Here is a 17,056-nt window from a genome sequence, read left to right as displayed (position 1 = left end):
CATAAACAGCCATTCCCCCTCCTGTTTATACGCTCCCTTCAAGCACTGGAAGGCCACAATGAGGTCTCCCCTCAGTCTTCTCTTCTCCAAGCTAAACAAGCCCAGTTCTCTCAACCTTTCCTCTTAGGAAAGGTGCTCCAGCCCTCTGATCATCTCTGTGGCCCTCCTCTGGAGCCATTCCAAGAGCTCCACATCCCTTCTTGTACTGAGTTGGGACCCAAAGCACAAAGTAGTTGTGACACATTTTAGCTGCAAAGGAAAGAAGAAAAGGGCAAGGATGTTTTCTTTTCACTGACTCCTTCTTACACAAATGCTTCCACCAAGGACTCAAAACCACACACATGGCCTTATTCTGTGAGCTGTTCCCATTCACCCAAATAGCAAACATAAGAACATAGAAAAAATGGAGCAAGCAGACACGACAGAAAAGTTGACTGAGCATCAGCTCTTCTTATTTTAATGAAGAAATATTTCAAGTTAATATCAGTGCATATTTAGAAATAGCATGTGATACTCCCAGTGCCAAATACATCAGCAAATTACAGTTTCAAAACTTTATAAATTAATTGCAAGGAAGAAAAAAAACCAACAACTAAGAGTAACATAGAAAGTAACATTCAAAATAAACATCCTGCTTGTTGCACTGTGTCAATTATATTCCTGACAAGTAAACAGTAAGAGAAGTCCAGTATTTTGTGGTAATTAGTCTCTCCAGAACAGCATTTATTTTTCTACAGATGAGTTAAGCTGTCTGCGCATACTTCTGATGTGTAATTAAATGTTATTCTTAGCTGCTACAAAGAAATTGAATCATGACAGAGTAGAATTTCATTCCACGATTCAAAATCAAACTAACTGGATAACACTGCCTTCAGGTTACACTCACTGGCAATGGTCAGCGGAGCATAGGAAGAGCTACATGTGAGCACATTTGGCTGTTACATAAAATGGCTTTTTTTTTTTTTTCTTCTGGTTTCACAGCCTCATAACAATACTGTTTTTCAACATTGTTCCCAGTCATTGTTTTTAACACGGTTCATCAACATATCCTGAATCAATCACCGATATAAATAACTCCAGTGACAAAATCCATTATGGGAGGACACGGAGCTGCAACCTGAAAGCTGTACCGAATGATTTTAAGGTGGAACTGTCATCATTCTATCAAACAAAACAAAACGCCAACAAGAAACAGAATCCACAGTAGAAGCAGTATCTCCAATTAACTGGCAACAGTGGAATCTGAAAAATGGAGTTATAATCTTAAGAGAGAGATTTTAATTCACGGTGGGCTTTAATGCAATACAAATCATACCAAAGCGAAAAAGAGGTGCACATTTAAAGCTTGCAAGTGTGATACAAAAATATTCTCTAGTTCTTTCATCATTTTCACACAGGGAGTCTGACTCCTTAGTGGAATAAGCTAAAATACATCCTCTTTCCTACCCCGCTGCTGTACATATGGACAATTCCCTTGATACCAGGAAATGGCATTTCCCCAACCAAAATCCCAGCCGTGGCAATCACAGGCTTTCTGGTAGCGAGGGTTTGGTGATTCTGCTTTTAGAAGTACATTTTCAGGCGGGTGAAAGGATGCCCATTTCTTTCACTCCTAGACTGCTGTGCAAGTCGTATTCATCAACCCCGTAACTTCAGTCCCCCTGAAATCTGCATCGCCTGGGATGGCTTGGAAATCTAATGTGATGCTACGACAGTGAGGTGGGTGCCAGCTTATGAGACATCAGGCTAAGTCAGACTAGCGGGAAAAGGCACGTGCTTCGTGTTTCACAGGGACACCTGAAGGTCGCTTGCTACCATAACCCACGCTCCTGAAGCTACCGTGGGTCTGCCAGCTGTGTTACCCAGAGGGCACAGCTCACACCCAGCGCTGGTGAGGTAACAGGGAGCTGTGAGCGCTCACTGCTGCTTATGGCACGTGGACACGGCGGTTCTGTGAGCCCAGCTGAAGGCCCGGAGCACTGCGGGCAATGCAGACACAAGGGAGGCTACAGCCCGGCCAGGCCAAAATAAAGAACCACGTCATTATGCTGCACACATTCCTCTTATGCACAGATACAGGGTGCGCAAAATAAGCTGTTTGCTCAGTAAGGTTTAACGTTTTGCATATGTAAAATAATGGGCTAATACTGCAATAGAATCAAAAATCATGCACTAGATAAACAGAGCTCCTTCCCCATGAACGTTTCTTTCTGCTTTAGGGAGCGTCTCACGATTTGCCAGCTTTCCAGGCCTGTTCTGAGAACACAGCATTTAGTTAAAACTGAAAAACAACATTCCAGAGAAAAAGAGGTTTTGATTTTACTTGCGATACAGCTGGGTCAGATGCAACTGAGCTGCTGCAATGCACCGAGGAGTAACAAAAATTCAACATGAATATCAGAAGAATAAATATATAACCTAAATTAATCTCTGTAAATACATTCACAGGTCCACTTAAGACACCCTTACGCATAACTCATACTTCATCTGCAGATAGAGATGGGTGTTAGTTCACAGGGAAAGCCATTTATCATACGACCCAGTTCATCTGCCTTTATTCCAGCAAAAATGAGTAGCAAATTTGAAAAAACTACATTTATTTTCCCCAGACCAACCACACAGAGGCTTAGGTCACAAATTCTATTATTTCCAATGTTCAGTCGATAAGGCTTTATTTACACGTTTTTACTATAAATTTGGGAAAAAGTTTGGTGCAATGTGCAAGAAAAGACAGCACATCCCACTGACTGGAGACTAACATCTGCTTATGGTTTAATGCTAACCCACAGGCAGCCAATTAAAGTCCCATATATCCACGTTTTTACATAAAGTTTCCTTCCAGATTCTGTCAGAAGCATACTAGCAGTCAGGCCACCTAGAAACAGCAAAGATGGCAAAGTTTTCTTGAGGCTTAATTTGGAATGAACGCTTTTTCCAGGGAACTTGTTTCTTCTTTTAGAATCCTTTGCATCATAAAACTCTATTAGTAACCTATAAGCAGAGAGAAGTAGATGGTCACATTTATGCTACTGATGACATGTCGCTTATCTAACAATTTAACAGTAGGTAGCAGCTCATCTGCAGCACGTTCAAACAATTGGTGTGCTTTAAGAGTGCGATGTAAAAGTAACATCAAGCATCAGAGCACTCAATCTGAAGCCCTGTCGTCAGTAAATGCATATTTTCCTTAGGGAACAATTTCAGTATTGGATATAAAGGCTGAAAAATAACCCTCTTCATTCAGAATTCAGCAAATAAGCCAAGAGTACTGGGCAATATCTTAAGATAAAATATCACACAGTCATTAGAAATTGAAGTGAGAGGTAAAGTATCTTTGTGAAATAAACTAATAGATAACAAGGGCTCACAGGACAAAGTATTTTGGAAGTCAAATACATGAGTAAAAGGTGACACTAGTAGTAGTAGTAATTTTTTTCTGTATCTTTCATAAACATTAATGAACAGATTTGAAAATTCGAGGTTTCTGCAGCTCTAAATGTGCATGACAGATTATTTTGGTACCAGGGAGGATTCCAGTCAACAGGAGTCTACAGATGAAGACGATCACTGTTTGATTTTGCTGGTCTTCACTAGTAGACTGCTTGTGGGACACTGAACAACCTTCTATGCTACGTACCAGTTCCTTGTCTAGGAAATGAAATTACCTACAGATCCTCATCTTATAGGTCACTTTAGTAACAGTGCCATGCTTACAGATAAGCGTGTTAATTTTTCAAAAACTACAGGTCAAACTCAGCCATTTGCTTACTGTGCCATGGAATGCCAGAATAATTTTAAAGCAAGCACACCTGAAGTACCTGGCAAAATTCTGACTCACATACCATATTCAGTGATTTAGAAGGTAAAAAGATTCAGCTCCCTTAGGTTGGACTTCAAACATGGTAAATCGACATCTGACAATACTGAAATCCCACATCTAGGCACATCTTTATTTTGGCACACAATGCTCATTAGAGGCCTTATCTGGAGGTGCTGGAGATCCAGGCACTTGTACCATGATTCAAAGGTGGTTGGGACAGATAAAAATTTACCTAATCTCCCGTGGTAGGCAATGGGAATAGATGGTAGCTGTCTGTGGATTACTTCTGTTCTTATCCAATCACTACCTGATAGAAGATGCATACACAATTTTGGCAAAAGAGATTGGACCAAGACCTAACAAGGTTAGGAAGGTCCAGCCATAATGCTAATTACTAAGCCAGAGCAAATCTCCTTTTTCTTTGCTTGTTTGCCTTGAGAATCTGGATGCACACAACCCAGCCTCAAGAACACAAATTATATATAACTCTGAGTATGAGTCTGGCCTGGAACATGCTTCTGAAGCTCTAAGAAAGGCCTAAAACCTACTGATTTCAGCTTTAATCACAGAGGTATTGCGAGTAATACGCACAGGAGTATCAAACCACTTGTCCTCAGAGAGTCCTACAGCTTGCGCTGCTGCTAACAGAGATCACAGGCATATCTATAAATATCAAAAAAGAAAGCAAGCCTTATGAAACAGAAAGTTCAGCTCAGTGCTACTCACTTATCCTTTATTTCAAAACGTTCATGAAGCCACCTTCTCATATACATCTGCTCTTCTGGAATGTCCTTCAGTTCAATTCGATCAATGAAAATATGAACTCTTGGGCATTCCTTGCAAAGAAACTCTGAAAGAGAACAAGATAACAGCACCGAGTTACAGAATCACTGTACAGCATTTATTCACCTAAAATATGCTGAAAGTCTGACCTCACAGCTGTTAAACGCCTCGAAAGGTTGGTTAACTTTGGTTTTCAAAGGCCTTCCCTATTTATGTTTGAATTCTGAGTGCCTCACTGAACTTAGCAGCCGTCTGACCACACGCTGTTGTGAAGGGCTGGCTGTCAGGTGTGGCACGGAAGAACTGTTCTAAAAAGCACAGCAGGAAAACATCGCACTTGTACCTCAGCAGCAATCTGCTCACTCTGTATTGTTTGATGCCGTAGCTTCTCTGCAGGAAAGTTATCCAGCCTGCAATTTGGATCAAAGTTAGCAAAAGTTTTCTTCTTTTAGTAAAATCTAAGTCTTGTTTGCTCCTGGATGATGAAAAATAGCCCTACTGCAATTTCCCTTCCCCATTTCCTCAATTTTTCCCTAGAAAAATGTCGCAAGCAAGCATTAAGCCAGTTACTGATAAAACTCTATTATCCAAATGGCTTCGTGGAATATCTTACAAGCAATAAAAGGTTGAATACTGCATTTGGCATGAAAAATCCATCAGCATTTGTCTATTAATATGCATATATCAGTAGCAACAGGGATTGCAGGAATGACAGCATCCCCATACAAAAAGATTAATGATGTGTGCATGGAAGTACTTGGAATTTTGGATAATTTTCATATTCTGAAAAGGGAGAAGTGCCTTTCTACTATAAAAATGGGCAACAAATCTAACACAGACTGGGTGGTCCCTGCAGGTTGTTGACATTCTTTTTGACAGTCATGTACAGAAGACTCTGACCCGTAATTGTTAGGGGTATCTCAAAGAATGCCTGTGCAAAATAATTGTCACTGCATGTACATCTTTATTATTGTCTGTCAAAGCAGATATTCCCCACATTTGCTTTCCTCTTTGGCAAGATTATTCTGTTTTTAAGGACATTATAATCCTTATCATATACTGGAAATTGCCTTAAGGAATTTTAAAAGCCTGTTCATACAAATGCATTTGTGCTTTTGCAAAGGGGGATGGAAGGAAGAGAGATAAAGGGATCAGTAAAGTCTTATGGCATGTTGATGCAGACTGTGTCTAGTCCCCATGCAGAGAGAGTCCTTCACTGTACAGACATCAGCACACAGAGAGCAACACAGTCTGCCATCAGCTCAAGGGTTGACCAAGGGCTCCAACCAGAAACAGATCCAGCTCCTAGCTGTGGTAAACACAACCAACACTAAATGTAGATTTAGCAAAGCCATCTTTTAGCCCTACAGCTATTAGATGGCAGCAAGTGAAGGACTTGGAGGTCCAGAATGATGATATGTACACACAACTATCTTCAGGTTCGTACATAATGTTTCTCCTAGCCACGATGCAAACAAGGTTCATGTATCCGAGAAGAGGTTTTCCTGCCTGCTTTTAATGGTCAGAAAGGATTTTCCAGATCCGATTCTCTGGGGATACTGTCCAAGGCACCATATGAAGGTCATTCACTGTACCAGCATCTAGAAGTATATTGTCAGTATTTTAAAAGGATGGACATATTGTCTGTATCTTAACTGCTTATAATGTCCCCTGATGTCTAAATCCTCTTTTGGAAGGACATTACCTATTACGTGGGACATTCTAAAAATACGCAGATCTGCATTATAGAAAACAAGAGCCTAGAAGCCAAATGGTATGTTGCTTTTTGCACTACTATAAAAAGCATCTCTGTCATGCATATTCAGCTCTGGCTGAAGGTCTAGGTTTAAAATATATTTCAGATGTTCTACGTGTTGTATGGTGAACATTTCTTTTTATTCATAGCACACAGGTTGTTCTGTATAGGAACTAATGGCTCCTTCCTGATGTTATTTATAATCTCAGTCATGAATGATTAAAGAAAATTACAGAAGTGAAATTCTAAGTTAGATGAAAGCATTGTTAATAGCCATGTGATAATTTTAAAGCTAACGTTATACTTCTTAAAAAGGACTGGTGTTTGATTATTTAAAGATAGCGGCAGAGCGCATTATCAAACTCAAGTTAACAAAAATGGAGTAAAATATTGATATTTCAAAAGGAATAATTTCCCCACTGAAGTCTGAAATGTAGCAGCACCATTAATCTGCTTTGAAATAACCCCCCCTCCAAAAATACTTAAGCCTTGCTGCTATTTCTTCTACACTACAGTTCCAATGCAAGCTGCTTCTTTCTACTCCCTGCATTGTCTTCTTCAGTCAGTCTACATTTTGTCCACAGATGTGAAGAACCTAAAACTTCCTCTTCCCACCTATGTAAATCCCAATGCTCTTCTCCACAGCCTTGCAATTAAGTACAGCCTCGCTGAAGGCTGTGTGATCTGCATCTATAAGGATTGATCCTCAGGGGGATCAATATTCCCACCCATTGACTCAAAGCCATTTTATCCAAAGCCTGGACATCCAGTACATCTGCAGATGACCTTGTAACACGTGCAATCAAGCTAATCAGGGAACCTGATTAGTCTTTAACTATCCAATTCATTTAATGGTCTAATGCAACTAATGTTGCTTTTCTTTTTCTTTCTTTTTCTGTTTTTAAGGTGCATAATATCACTGCAATCACTTAAGAACACCAATGGATAAGAACGGTTTGCTGACAGGTTGTTTTTGAGAAGAAACAGCTGGATTTTATCAACACAGCCTCTAAAGGTTTGTGGTGGTCCCATGACCCTTAATTTCACATTTAGCTCAACTCCCCAAAGACTTATGTAATTAAGCTGAGAAACAAAATCTTATTGAAGCAATTTATTATGTGCAAATTACATCCAACTTCTGGGACATTAGCCCTTAAGGCCTGACAGGCTTTTCAGATCCCTAAATTTGCCAGAATTTGTTGTAATTAACAGCAGGAACAGGCAAGCCTGAGCTCTCCTTCAAAAGACAAAATATAAGAGCAAATCATGCATTATAATCAAGCATGCCAGAGACAGCGTTAGTCAATCAAGGATCAAGCATGATTTGGCTTAAATGACCATCAACAACTTGTGTGGGGGCCAAGAGGACTGATTCTGATTTCTATCTGGTTAAATAATAGATACAAGTGCAGGATGTTTATAATGCCTTAAATGACCAATCACAGCAGAAGGAAAGAATTGAAAAGAATAAGTGGGACCTTACAGTTCTCTTCTTATACTGTGAATTGCCAACCCTCTCCCTGTGGGACAGAATACATGCTAACCAAGGAATGAAGGATTCAATGCAGAATTAGAATTAATGAAAGGGATGCAATTACTTCCAGGATAGGGACCAGTTTCCCAGAGTCTTTAATTGCAACCAAAGATTTTGCACGCAGTCCAAAATCTTTGGCAAAGTTCTGTCAGTGTTCAGCTCCTCACATTCAAAAGTCAATTAATTCTATTTAAGTTAGCAGCACTACCAGGGAAAGTGAGGGAAGGAGAGAAGCTCCAAAACTTACACGTGCCTGATATTGAGTAGGGATATATACATGGTTTTAGAACACTTTTCCCCTAATGATAGCATGGAAGTTTATCTCAGCACTCCAAATTCTTTGGCTTGCCCCTTAAGGAAGTTGTGGCAGTGACACTGTACTTAAACAGATATTCCAGTCTTCAATTACTAATGAGGTCTGGTTTTATATGCACTTGCAATATGACAGCAATAGGGTAGCTCAGATTCCAGCCTCCTACGTTGGCTCTTTAAGTGCTTCATCATTTCTGCCAAAGTCCTTCACAATTAAGAAAGGGGAACTGGAAGCCTGATATAGTCAAATGCACTTCAACAACCCCCAGTTGTTTCCTATTTTAATGGACTTCAGTAATGTCTGCAATAGGGTGAGAGTGGTATCACAGGAAACTGAGATCTGAATAATGTATTTTTATTCAAAAGAACTAATATTTAGAACACACAACAATGCATCCCCTTCAGTAACAAAACACCACGTGTTGTCCTGCGTACAGTTTGACAGGCAATCTCGCGTCAGCAAATGTATATTCCTCTCTGAACTGTGGATGCTTTCTTTACTTCTTAAATTTCTATTAGAGTGGACTTAAATTGAGCTATCAAAGCAGTTTGGAAATGATCTCCTCCTCAAAAGAATGAAATCCTATCTCTCTGCTTTCATTTATTTTTGTACACCAAATTAACCACCAATTGGCAAAATAAACACAGATTTAAGCAATGCATTGTTTCTCAGCTCTGTGCTTTCCATCACCTCAAGTTGAGCTGCCAGGAAACTATTTCACTGCTTGCTCTGAAAAATAAAGTCGTGCTGGAGTGGAACAGCACTGAAAGGGAAAGCAAATCAAGGGCAGAGAGAGATCTGTTTCTCCAGGTTAACCTATGAGAGACACAGTGCAGTAAGTGTGTCAGGAGCTGGAGGACCTTTAGATACAAGAAAAATGGGATTCCCCTGAATCCTAACTAAGCCAGGGTGCTGGCAGTGAAAAGGCCTTAGGGAGTACTTCAGCTAGGAGTTGGGAAAGGAAAAGGCCAGGAAAAGCAACCATTCAGGTTGACCAAACTTAGGAGGTGAACATGGCTAAAATTTAATGTGAGGACAAAACTCAATAGCCTCCACATCAAATAGGAAACCTTAACATGAAGACAAGAGAACAAGAATTTGACTGAATGGGAAATACAGGTGAGAGCACGGCAGCATATGCGAAGGATTTTATACAGCACAGTAGCATAGAGATAGTACAAGGAGACAGAAGCAGAAAAAAAATTTCCTGGTGTATCCTCTAAAAAATACATCCTAGACAGATAAATTAGATGGTGTCAACATTGCCTTATTAACAAGATTATAAGCCTGATGACAGTGGTGAGAGTGTTAAGCCAGACTGAGAGCTGCAATTACAGGAGCCTGAGATTCCAGCTATTCCTTTACTGAGCCACACCAATGCTTCATCAAGATGAGGTGCAGAGGAGGAAAGAGCAAATGGCTTCCTGGAACAACTATTTGCAGAACCCACAAGGAAAGATGCCGTTCCTAATGGGGCCTAATGTAGTGCACAGCATTAGTGAAAAGTGGTCTGTAACAACAGTAAAATAAATACAGAACCATCATATGCAATTAAAGGAACTCTATAACTGGAGAAGGCATAGAGAAGGAGAAGATAAAGTGTCAAAATACTACAGAATTGTAGAATCACCAAAGTTGGAAAAGACCTCAAAGATCATCCAGTCCAATCATCCATCTATCACCAATATTTCCCAGTAAACCATGTCCCTTAGTACAACATCTACATGTTTCTTGAACACAAGAAGAAACAGCAGAAAAGAAGGCAGCCTACAGGCTGTTAAAAAAAAAAAAACAAAATACCAAAACTTAGTAAAACTTGTATTAGAAACTCAAATAAAGCCTCTGCAACACTAGAAAACTGAAAGTGTGCAACCCACCTGTACGGCTTACTAGGGAAATTGTGGACGCTACTATTATATTCCTTCTCTTTTAAAAATACAAAGTTTGTCCAAAGAAGGAAAACACACGGATCAGCTCATGCCAAAAGTAAACATAAAACTAAGAGGGTGGAAAAGGAACACAGAAATGCAAAGGATGCACTAATGATTAAACTGTTTGAATACATCAAAAGCAATAAACCTGCTAAAGAACTAGTGGAACTGCTGGATGACAAAGGTGTGAAGAGCATGGTAAAACCATATAAAAGGGGATCGAATAATTGCCTGCACCAGTCTTTCTGGCTGAAATTGTCTCACCCCTACACCTATTGCGTTCTTTGTACCACGTTGCTCAAAGGAACTCGATCAATAAGTAAACAGCCAGAAAGTATGAGACTAAATAAACATGCTAGATGCCAGGAAGTCAGCAAAACCAGACAGCATTCATCCCAAAGCTCTCAAAGGTGGAATTTGAAAACAAAAATGTGTAACTCAGAATCACAAACAGCCACTGTGCCAGAAAAATGAGGAGTTTCCCTTCCTCAGATGAGGGCTTTAGAGATGATTCTGGGAAATACAAACCAAAGAGTCTTACATCCCTGGGTAAGATAACAGAGCCTATAGTAAGGTTGCTAAGCACAGAGATAATCACAGTAGGCTGGAAAAGAATTGGCGTGGATTCTATAAAGGGAAATCCTGTCTCACCAATTTGATGGCTTTCTACAACAGTGTCAAGGAGCGGGCGGATAAAGGAGATTCGCTGGCCATGATATATTTCAATCTTCATAAAGCCTTTGACAGGGTTCTACACTGGAGGCTATTAAAGAAACTAAGCTGCTATGGGATTAGAGGAAATGATGCTTTATAGACCAAAAGCTGCTTAAAGGAGAGGAAACAAACGGAGGGACTTAATGGTCACTTTTCAGGATGGAAAAAACCCAGCAGCTGGGATTCTCCAGAGAGTGATGCTAGGATTGTTTTTATTCCTCATTGTGACCAATGAGCAGACAACGAAGTCTCCAGTTTTTCAGATCTTTTTCAGGAGATCATAAGCTCTTCTAGGAAATCAAACGTCAGATGGTGATGAGGAACATCTAAAGGACCTCCAAGTTGAGCAAATAGAGAAAAATGTGGCAGCCAAGCTTCAGCCCAAATAAGTATGGGGAAAAAAAACTGAAATATGATGCTTAGTTTGGAATTGGTGGCTACAGTTTGGGAGCTCAGTGATGATTCTCTGAAACTACCCACTCAGATAGTAGCAGCCCCAAATCATACCAGAATACTGGGCAGCACCAGCAAGGATATTGAGAACAGGACAAAAGGAGTCACTTTGCAGCTATATAAAAAGATTGTGAGCCCACCGTTTAAAGAGTTTGCAATTCTGAACTCTGTATCTCAAGGAGAACATGGAACTAAAAAATAATACAGTAGAAAGGAACAACTAAAACATTTAAGGTAGAAAAGCACCAGCACTATAAACAAAGAAATACGTAAAAGGCTGGATTTTCAGTTTGGAGAAGGGAATCATGGAATCATAGAATGGCTCAGGTTGGAAAAGACCTTAAAGATCTAGTCCAACTGCAACCTAACTGTACTACCCTAACTCTATCAACCCTTCGCTAAATCATGTCCCCAAGCATCTCAAAAGCTGAGGGAAAGATGTGAAAGCTTAACAGAAACACTAAAGATCCCAAAGATGTCAGATTAGAACTGCATCTTAACAAATCCTGTGATTTCAAGTGTAGATAACGATATTTCCATACCTTTCTAAAGACATCCAGATGTAAAGGACCTTTTACAACTTGTATTAGAAAATGGTGCATAGTTTTCTGCACTGGTATCAGCGCCAGAGAGCTGCAGAGCATCACAGTAAGTTGTGTTGCTGGAACAAGATGTTGCTTGATGAAGACCCACAGTCCTTGCACATCAGTGTTCACTGAATCACTGAAGCAATCTTTGAATGGCTTTAATCTGTTGTTTTTTTTTTTTAAACAGACTCACTCTGGCCTTCGTGCTGCTCTGTTACAACTTGTGAATACTATATGCTGGCCAAATTCTGTAGTTTCCTACAGAAGTATAAAAGTTTTGATCAATAGGTTGCCAGCAACAGCCTGGATAGTGTTGGATCTGTGGATTACACTTAAAGGGTTTCACAGATGGTGGCTGGAAAGGACCAGATTTATGAGACTCCCCATACAGATATTTCAGTCTTCACTGACACATTTTTCAAGTTCCAGAAATGGGAAAAAAAAAAATTAATACACGTACACATAAAAAAAGAAGAAATGCAAGGATTGGAACAATCCAAAACAATAATCTCTCCAGGCAGTAAACAGGATCTGTTAGGAGCTATGCCAATACTGTTAGTATTTCTGTTTTTCCCTTTTCTTCAGCCAGTTTGTTTTGATCAACAGAGAACAGTACCACAAACACTGCAGGAAAAAAAAAAAGGGACTCTGATGTCTCCAAAAAAACCAAACCTTCCAAAAACCAAAATCAAACATAGGCTCTCTGTGCAGCAATGTATTTCTGGTCAAACCTGACAGTGTGAAGAAGTTAAACTTGTTGTTGTTATCCTCAGGGTTTAGATACACTTCTGCATAAGGATCAGGAGTTCCTCAAGCTGTTGTACATAACTGCTTTGTGGGCATTCCTTACACATATGCACGAGGAACATGGAGCAGAGTGATTTTATAAGCCTCCAGGGTAAATACTTTGAAAATCCGATTTGTTTAGCAAAGGTTTGCTGGTGAACATTGTGTCTTCTGATTACAGACTCCCAAAGGGAAGCCACAGATGCCTACATTCAGTAGGAACTGCCTCAAGATAACAGAGATGCACAAGGCTCTTGTTTATGATCAGACAGGCACTTGTCCATACATCTTGGGCTCATGGAGAAATAGGATGGGTTATTATCCCCATAAGGGCATGTTTGTAACACACAGAAGCAGTATCCACAAGTGACTGTTGTTTGGGAAGAGGAAGTATCACTGATGCTTGCCTTATTCTTACTACCCTCAGGCATCTGAGTTTCCTTGTTGCAGGCAGCAGGAAACTGGGCTAAAGAACTCCAAGTCCCTTTCTGTTCTTACTTTGAGATAGGTAAAAAGTCAGATGTCCTCACTCCTTCTGGCAACCACGTTCTGGCAGACTTGTTTTGTCTGGTTTTTGGAGTCCAATAAGGAACTACAGCAAAGCTTGTACACATTCCCATGAACTGATGCCACTGTTTGGTGAATGCTGTTATTTACAAACAGAAGCACAATGTGTAATTGTTACAGAACTAAAATACTTTCCATTTACAAGACAGTCTTTATGTGCAGAACACTGACACACAAGTACAAATCTGTGCCTGAAGTGCCACTTAAAAGAAGTCATGCAGAAATTAACAGACAGGCTTTTGTGCTCCTCAAACTACTTTTAATAGGAAATGCAGTGGTCCTAAAGTGACAAATCTAGTCCTACAGAGGACAAGTGAAAAGGCATTCCATTTAAAACTGAATGATTACTTACGCTGTGGTGAAATCACTGCATTTAAAAGTATCATATTTTAATAATTTACACTAAATAAAATCAGAGTTTTCCTTTCAAGCATGATTTTAAGATGAAATATCATTTGAACTTTGCTGCCAACCAACGTTATTATCAAAATTGCTCCAAATATTTCAATGGAAAATTTACATTATGAAACATGAACAGTAGTTGCTTAAATTTTGTTTGAACAGATGCAGCACAACAAATTCATGACATTAGATTTACCATAAAAGTCAAAAAGCCATAAAAGCTATCCCACACTTGCTGCAAATCTCACTGAACCACAGAATTGTAAGGGCTGGAAGGGACCTCCAGAGATGTCACCAATGCTGATGTCCAGCCTCACTTCTAACTGACATCCTTTCAATTGCTCTAAAGTAACTGCAATTTAATTTTCAATGTTTTTCACGTAAGGTCAACTAGCAGAGATCTGAACTCTTCAGATTATTAGTCACTTCATCATTATTAATCTCATTTTTGAATGCGTTATATATCTAATACTGTTTATCAGCTCATTATACTGTGCTTTTAATTCTTTCAACACATCAATAACTATGTGCTTGTTATCATTCTTTGGATATTAAAAGACAGCAGATATGATCAAATTCAGGCTAAAGTCCAGACAAAGGCTGCTTCCCACTGCTCCAGTTTCTTTGCTATTGTTCTGTACTTTGCAGCCTAACTGGGTCCAAATAAAAGTACAGGCATTTGGAAAAGTGTAATTTCCCCCAGGGAAGTTTGGCTAGTCTGACCTCCTCAAATTATACTGATCAAAGTACGGACTGATTTTCAGAAATGTGCACACACACATGCTTTCAAAGTGTTTGTTCTGGAATTGATATAGTGCAGAGTCAATAATTCTCAGGAATTCCTCTGACTTCTTCAAGACAGAGTCTACACGTACTTTCTATTTTTGTTCAATGTTTACCATTGTCACATGCTGCTATTTCATACACTCTTTCATCTACAATGGCCAGATAAATACCATCTGGTTATGGTAAAACCTCCAGGCTGCAGGCAAAATAATAAAGATGTAAATGTGTGCATAATGATCTTTCAGGTGCAAGAACAACAACGGTTCCCAAGTCCCACGAGAGCTACTCCTTAACACCAGGCAATGCAGGATAATGTGGGATGCAAACACTCAGCACATTCATTTGGGGGAAGGAAAATTAGGTTCTTTTAAGAAGAATGATAATATGTGCTTTTGCTATAGTAAAACATCGCCAACAAATCCAGCACAAGCATTTAGCTCCTTCCTCTTTTGCTTCTAAGTTGCTTAAGAATTTAAACATGAACTGCATCTTAGCTGTGCTGAACTGCCCATGTGATTATTTGAATCTTAGAATTCTAATGATCACAAATAAATACAGTCTAGCAGCATGGTCTTTCCTGCAAGGAATCATCAAGGTCTGTCTTTAATGATCTGGACAAACCATCTTCAGTACTGGGAGAGGGAAGAGGTCTGTGAGAAACTGTTACTCTTTGGAGAGGTTACCATGTGGGGAAAAATTCCACTGGAAACACAACAAGATCCAAACTTGTTCAAATGAAAAGGAATGAATAATGAATACATGGTAGAAAAAGTACAAAATACAAATTGCAACCATTAGCTCCAACTGGATGTGAAGCACTAACAACGAGTGTCATTGTATACAACTACTAATTAAATCTATGTCTTTGAAAACAGGACTTCCAGCTGGAAATTGCCAATAAAACATTTAAGTGCATAGATAGCCACAAAAAATTCAACTCATTTCAAAGGATATACCACAGTAATTTGCCTGCTCTTAAAAGGCAGCATGTTATCAGACCTTTCTGGCATTCATGGCTCTACTCTAAGCACGAACGCAGAAAGGATGGGGAAGGTCATTTTTCCAGATGCTAGTATACTGTGCTTGGTTTTAATCCTGTTGAACAAGTAAACACTATGGTATTTCAGTTTTCTAAGGTGAAAAAAAATCTTTTTTTCCTAAGAAAGTCTTTTTTAAACAAGGAGATTATAAAAATAACACAATTCAAATAATAATATACTAATTCAAATCTTTTTATTGTATTATATTACCGAGCAGACCAGTTGTTGGACTGTTGCGGAACAGTGAGATGATCTTGACCTTCTACATCAGAAATTATTATTATTATTTTTCTTCCATGTTGTGTCTGGAGGGTCTAAAGGAATGTTTCCCTCTGTAATTTATAAAGCCTCCTTAATCTACATAATTTATATTATATGGAATATATGTGACTGCCACAATAACTTGGAATGTTCTGGATGGATATTGCCTTTATCTACTCCGTAATGGATAACAACTGGTTGGCTTCACTTCATTCTGTGTTACTCGCTTTATTTTTCCTGAGACAGTAATTATTCCAGCCTCACCACTAAGTCTGATACATCCCTGAGTGATGTGTATGTAGCCCTGCCATGAAGGCTGGGCTCCCTGCCCTGGAGTCCTGAGAGGGCTGGATGTGCAGTGGTCACCCCAAACCAATTACCATTGACACCAGGCACAAGAAATGGCCATCAGGGAAAATCAGTTTGCTAGTTTTGTTTACGTAATTATATTTCACAGAAACTTGAAAGCTCAATAGGTGAAGAGGGTTTGTAAGGAATTTGAACATTTGCCATTTTATCATTAGGTAATGATATTTTAATAGCTTAATTAGCAATCGGGCAGTGAAAAGTCCAGTGTGAGAATCTAATAATCTGGCCATGAAACAAGATATGCTACAGGGAAGGGGAAACAGTTCCATTTGTTTTAAATGGAATCTTGAGTGACAGGGTAAGAGGGAGGCTGTCAATCTTCAAGGGGGTCTGTATTTAAAAAGAAAAAACACCAAACTCTAAATAATAAAAATCTCCAAAACTAAGTTTAAAAGAAGATTATATCCTAAGTAAAATACATTAAATCATATAAACCACTTTCAATATTTTACCACAAAACTATCCTAAGAATTTACAAGAGTTAATACACAGCGTTAGTACTTATGTTTGCTACCTATTCAGAAAAATTTTAAATGTAGTGAAAACTTACAAACAGACAATTCCAGAACTTCTAAAAACCAGTATCTGGAAGGATGAGCTTTACATTGCCATCAAGAAGCTGCACCCATTAACAAAGTGAGATGGAAATGGCTGTACTGGCAACTATTTTTAGCAGAAGGAACCAAGTACTAGCCCCTCATTGACATTGGACCCGAGGAGTGCTGAGTTAGCTAAAAATTTACCTGCAAGCCCCTCAGAAAACGCAAAGCTGAACTAATGTGGCATATTTTGCCCTTAATATCCAAATTGCAACAGACTGGAAAGTACTACTGTGAGCCAACTAACAACAGACATGCTCATATACATCTGAGAGACCTACCAACTGCAAATGGAATGAAAGATGCCATTCAACCCTCCAGCGATGGTATAGATAAATGAATTTTTTAAGAAAAG

At 39.2% G+C, this 17,056-nt stretch overlaps 1 protein-coding gene across 1 annotated transcript in view; it reads right to left on the bottom strand.

Moving 5' to 3' along the window:
* Window positions 1-426: 426 nt before the first annotated feature.
* The window catches only part of AGPAT5 (1-acylglycerol-3-phosphate O-acyltransferase 5), a 56,882-nt gene continuing 40,252 nt past the window's right edge, over window positions 427-17,056 (bottom strand). The window contains exons 7-8 of the mRNA XM_048936985.1: window positions 4,547-4,670; window positions 427-2,991 (exon numbers count right to left, since the gene is read on the bottom strand). Of these exons, the coding sequence (XP_048792942.1) occupies window positions 2,766-2,991; window positions 4,547-4,670 (350 nt within the window). The 3' untranslated portion in view covers window positions 427-2,765. The remainder of the gene's footprint in view (window positions 2,992-4,546; window positions 4,671-17,056) is intronic.

This window comes from Lagopus muta, chromosome 2 (assembly GCF_023343835.1).
Source record: "Lagopus muta isolate bLagMut1 chromosome 2, bLagMut1 primary, whole genome shotgun sequence".
NCBI classification, from domain to species: Eukaryota; Metazoa; Chordata; class Aves; order Galliformes; family Phasianidae; genus Lagopus; species Lagopus muta.
The sequence above is the reverse complement of the archived record's forward strand: the minus strand, read 5'-3'. Positions and strand labels throughout refer to the sequence as shown.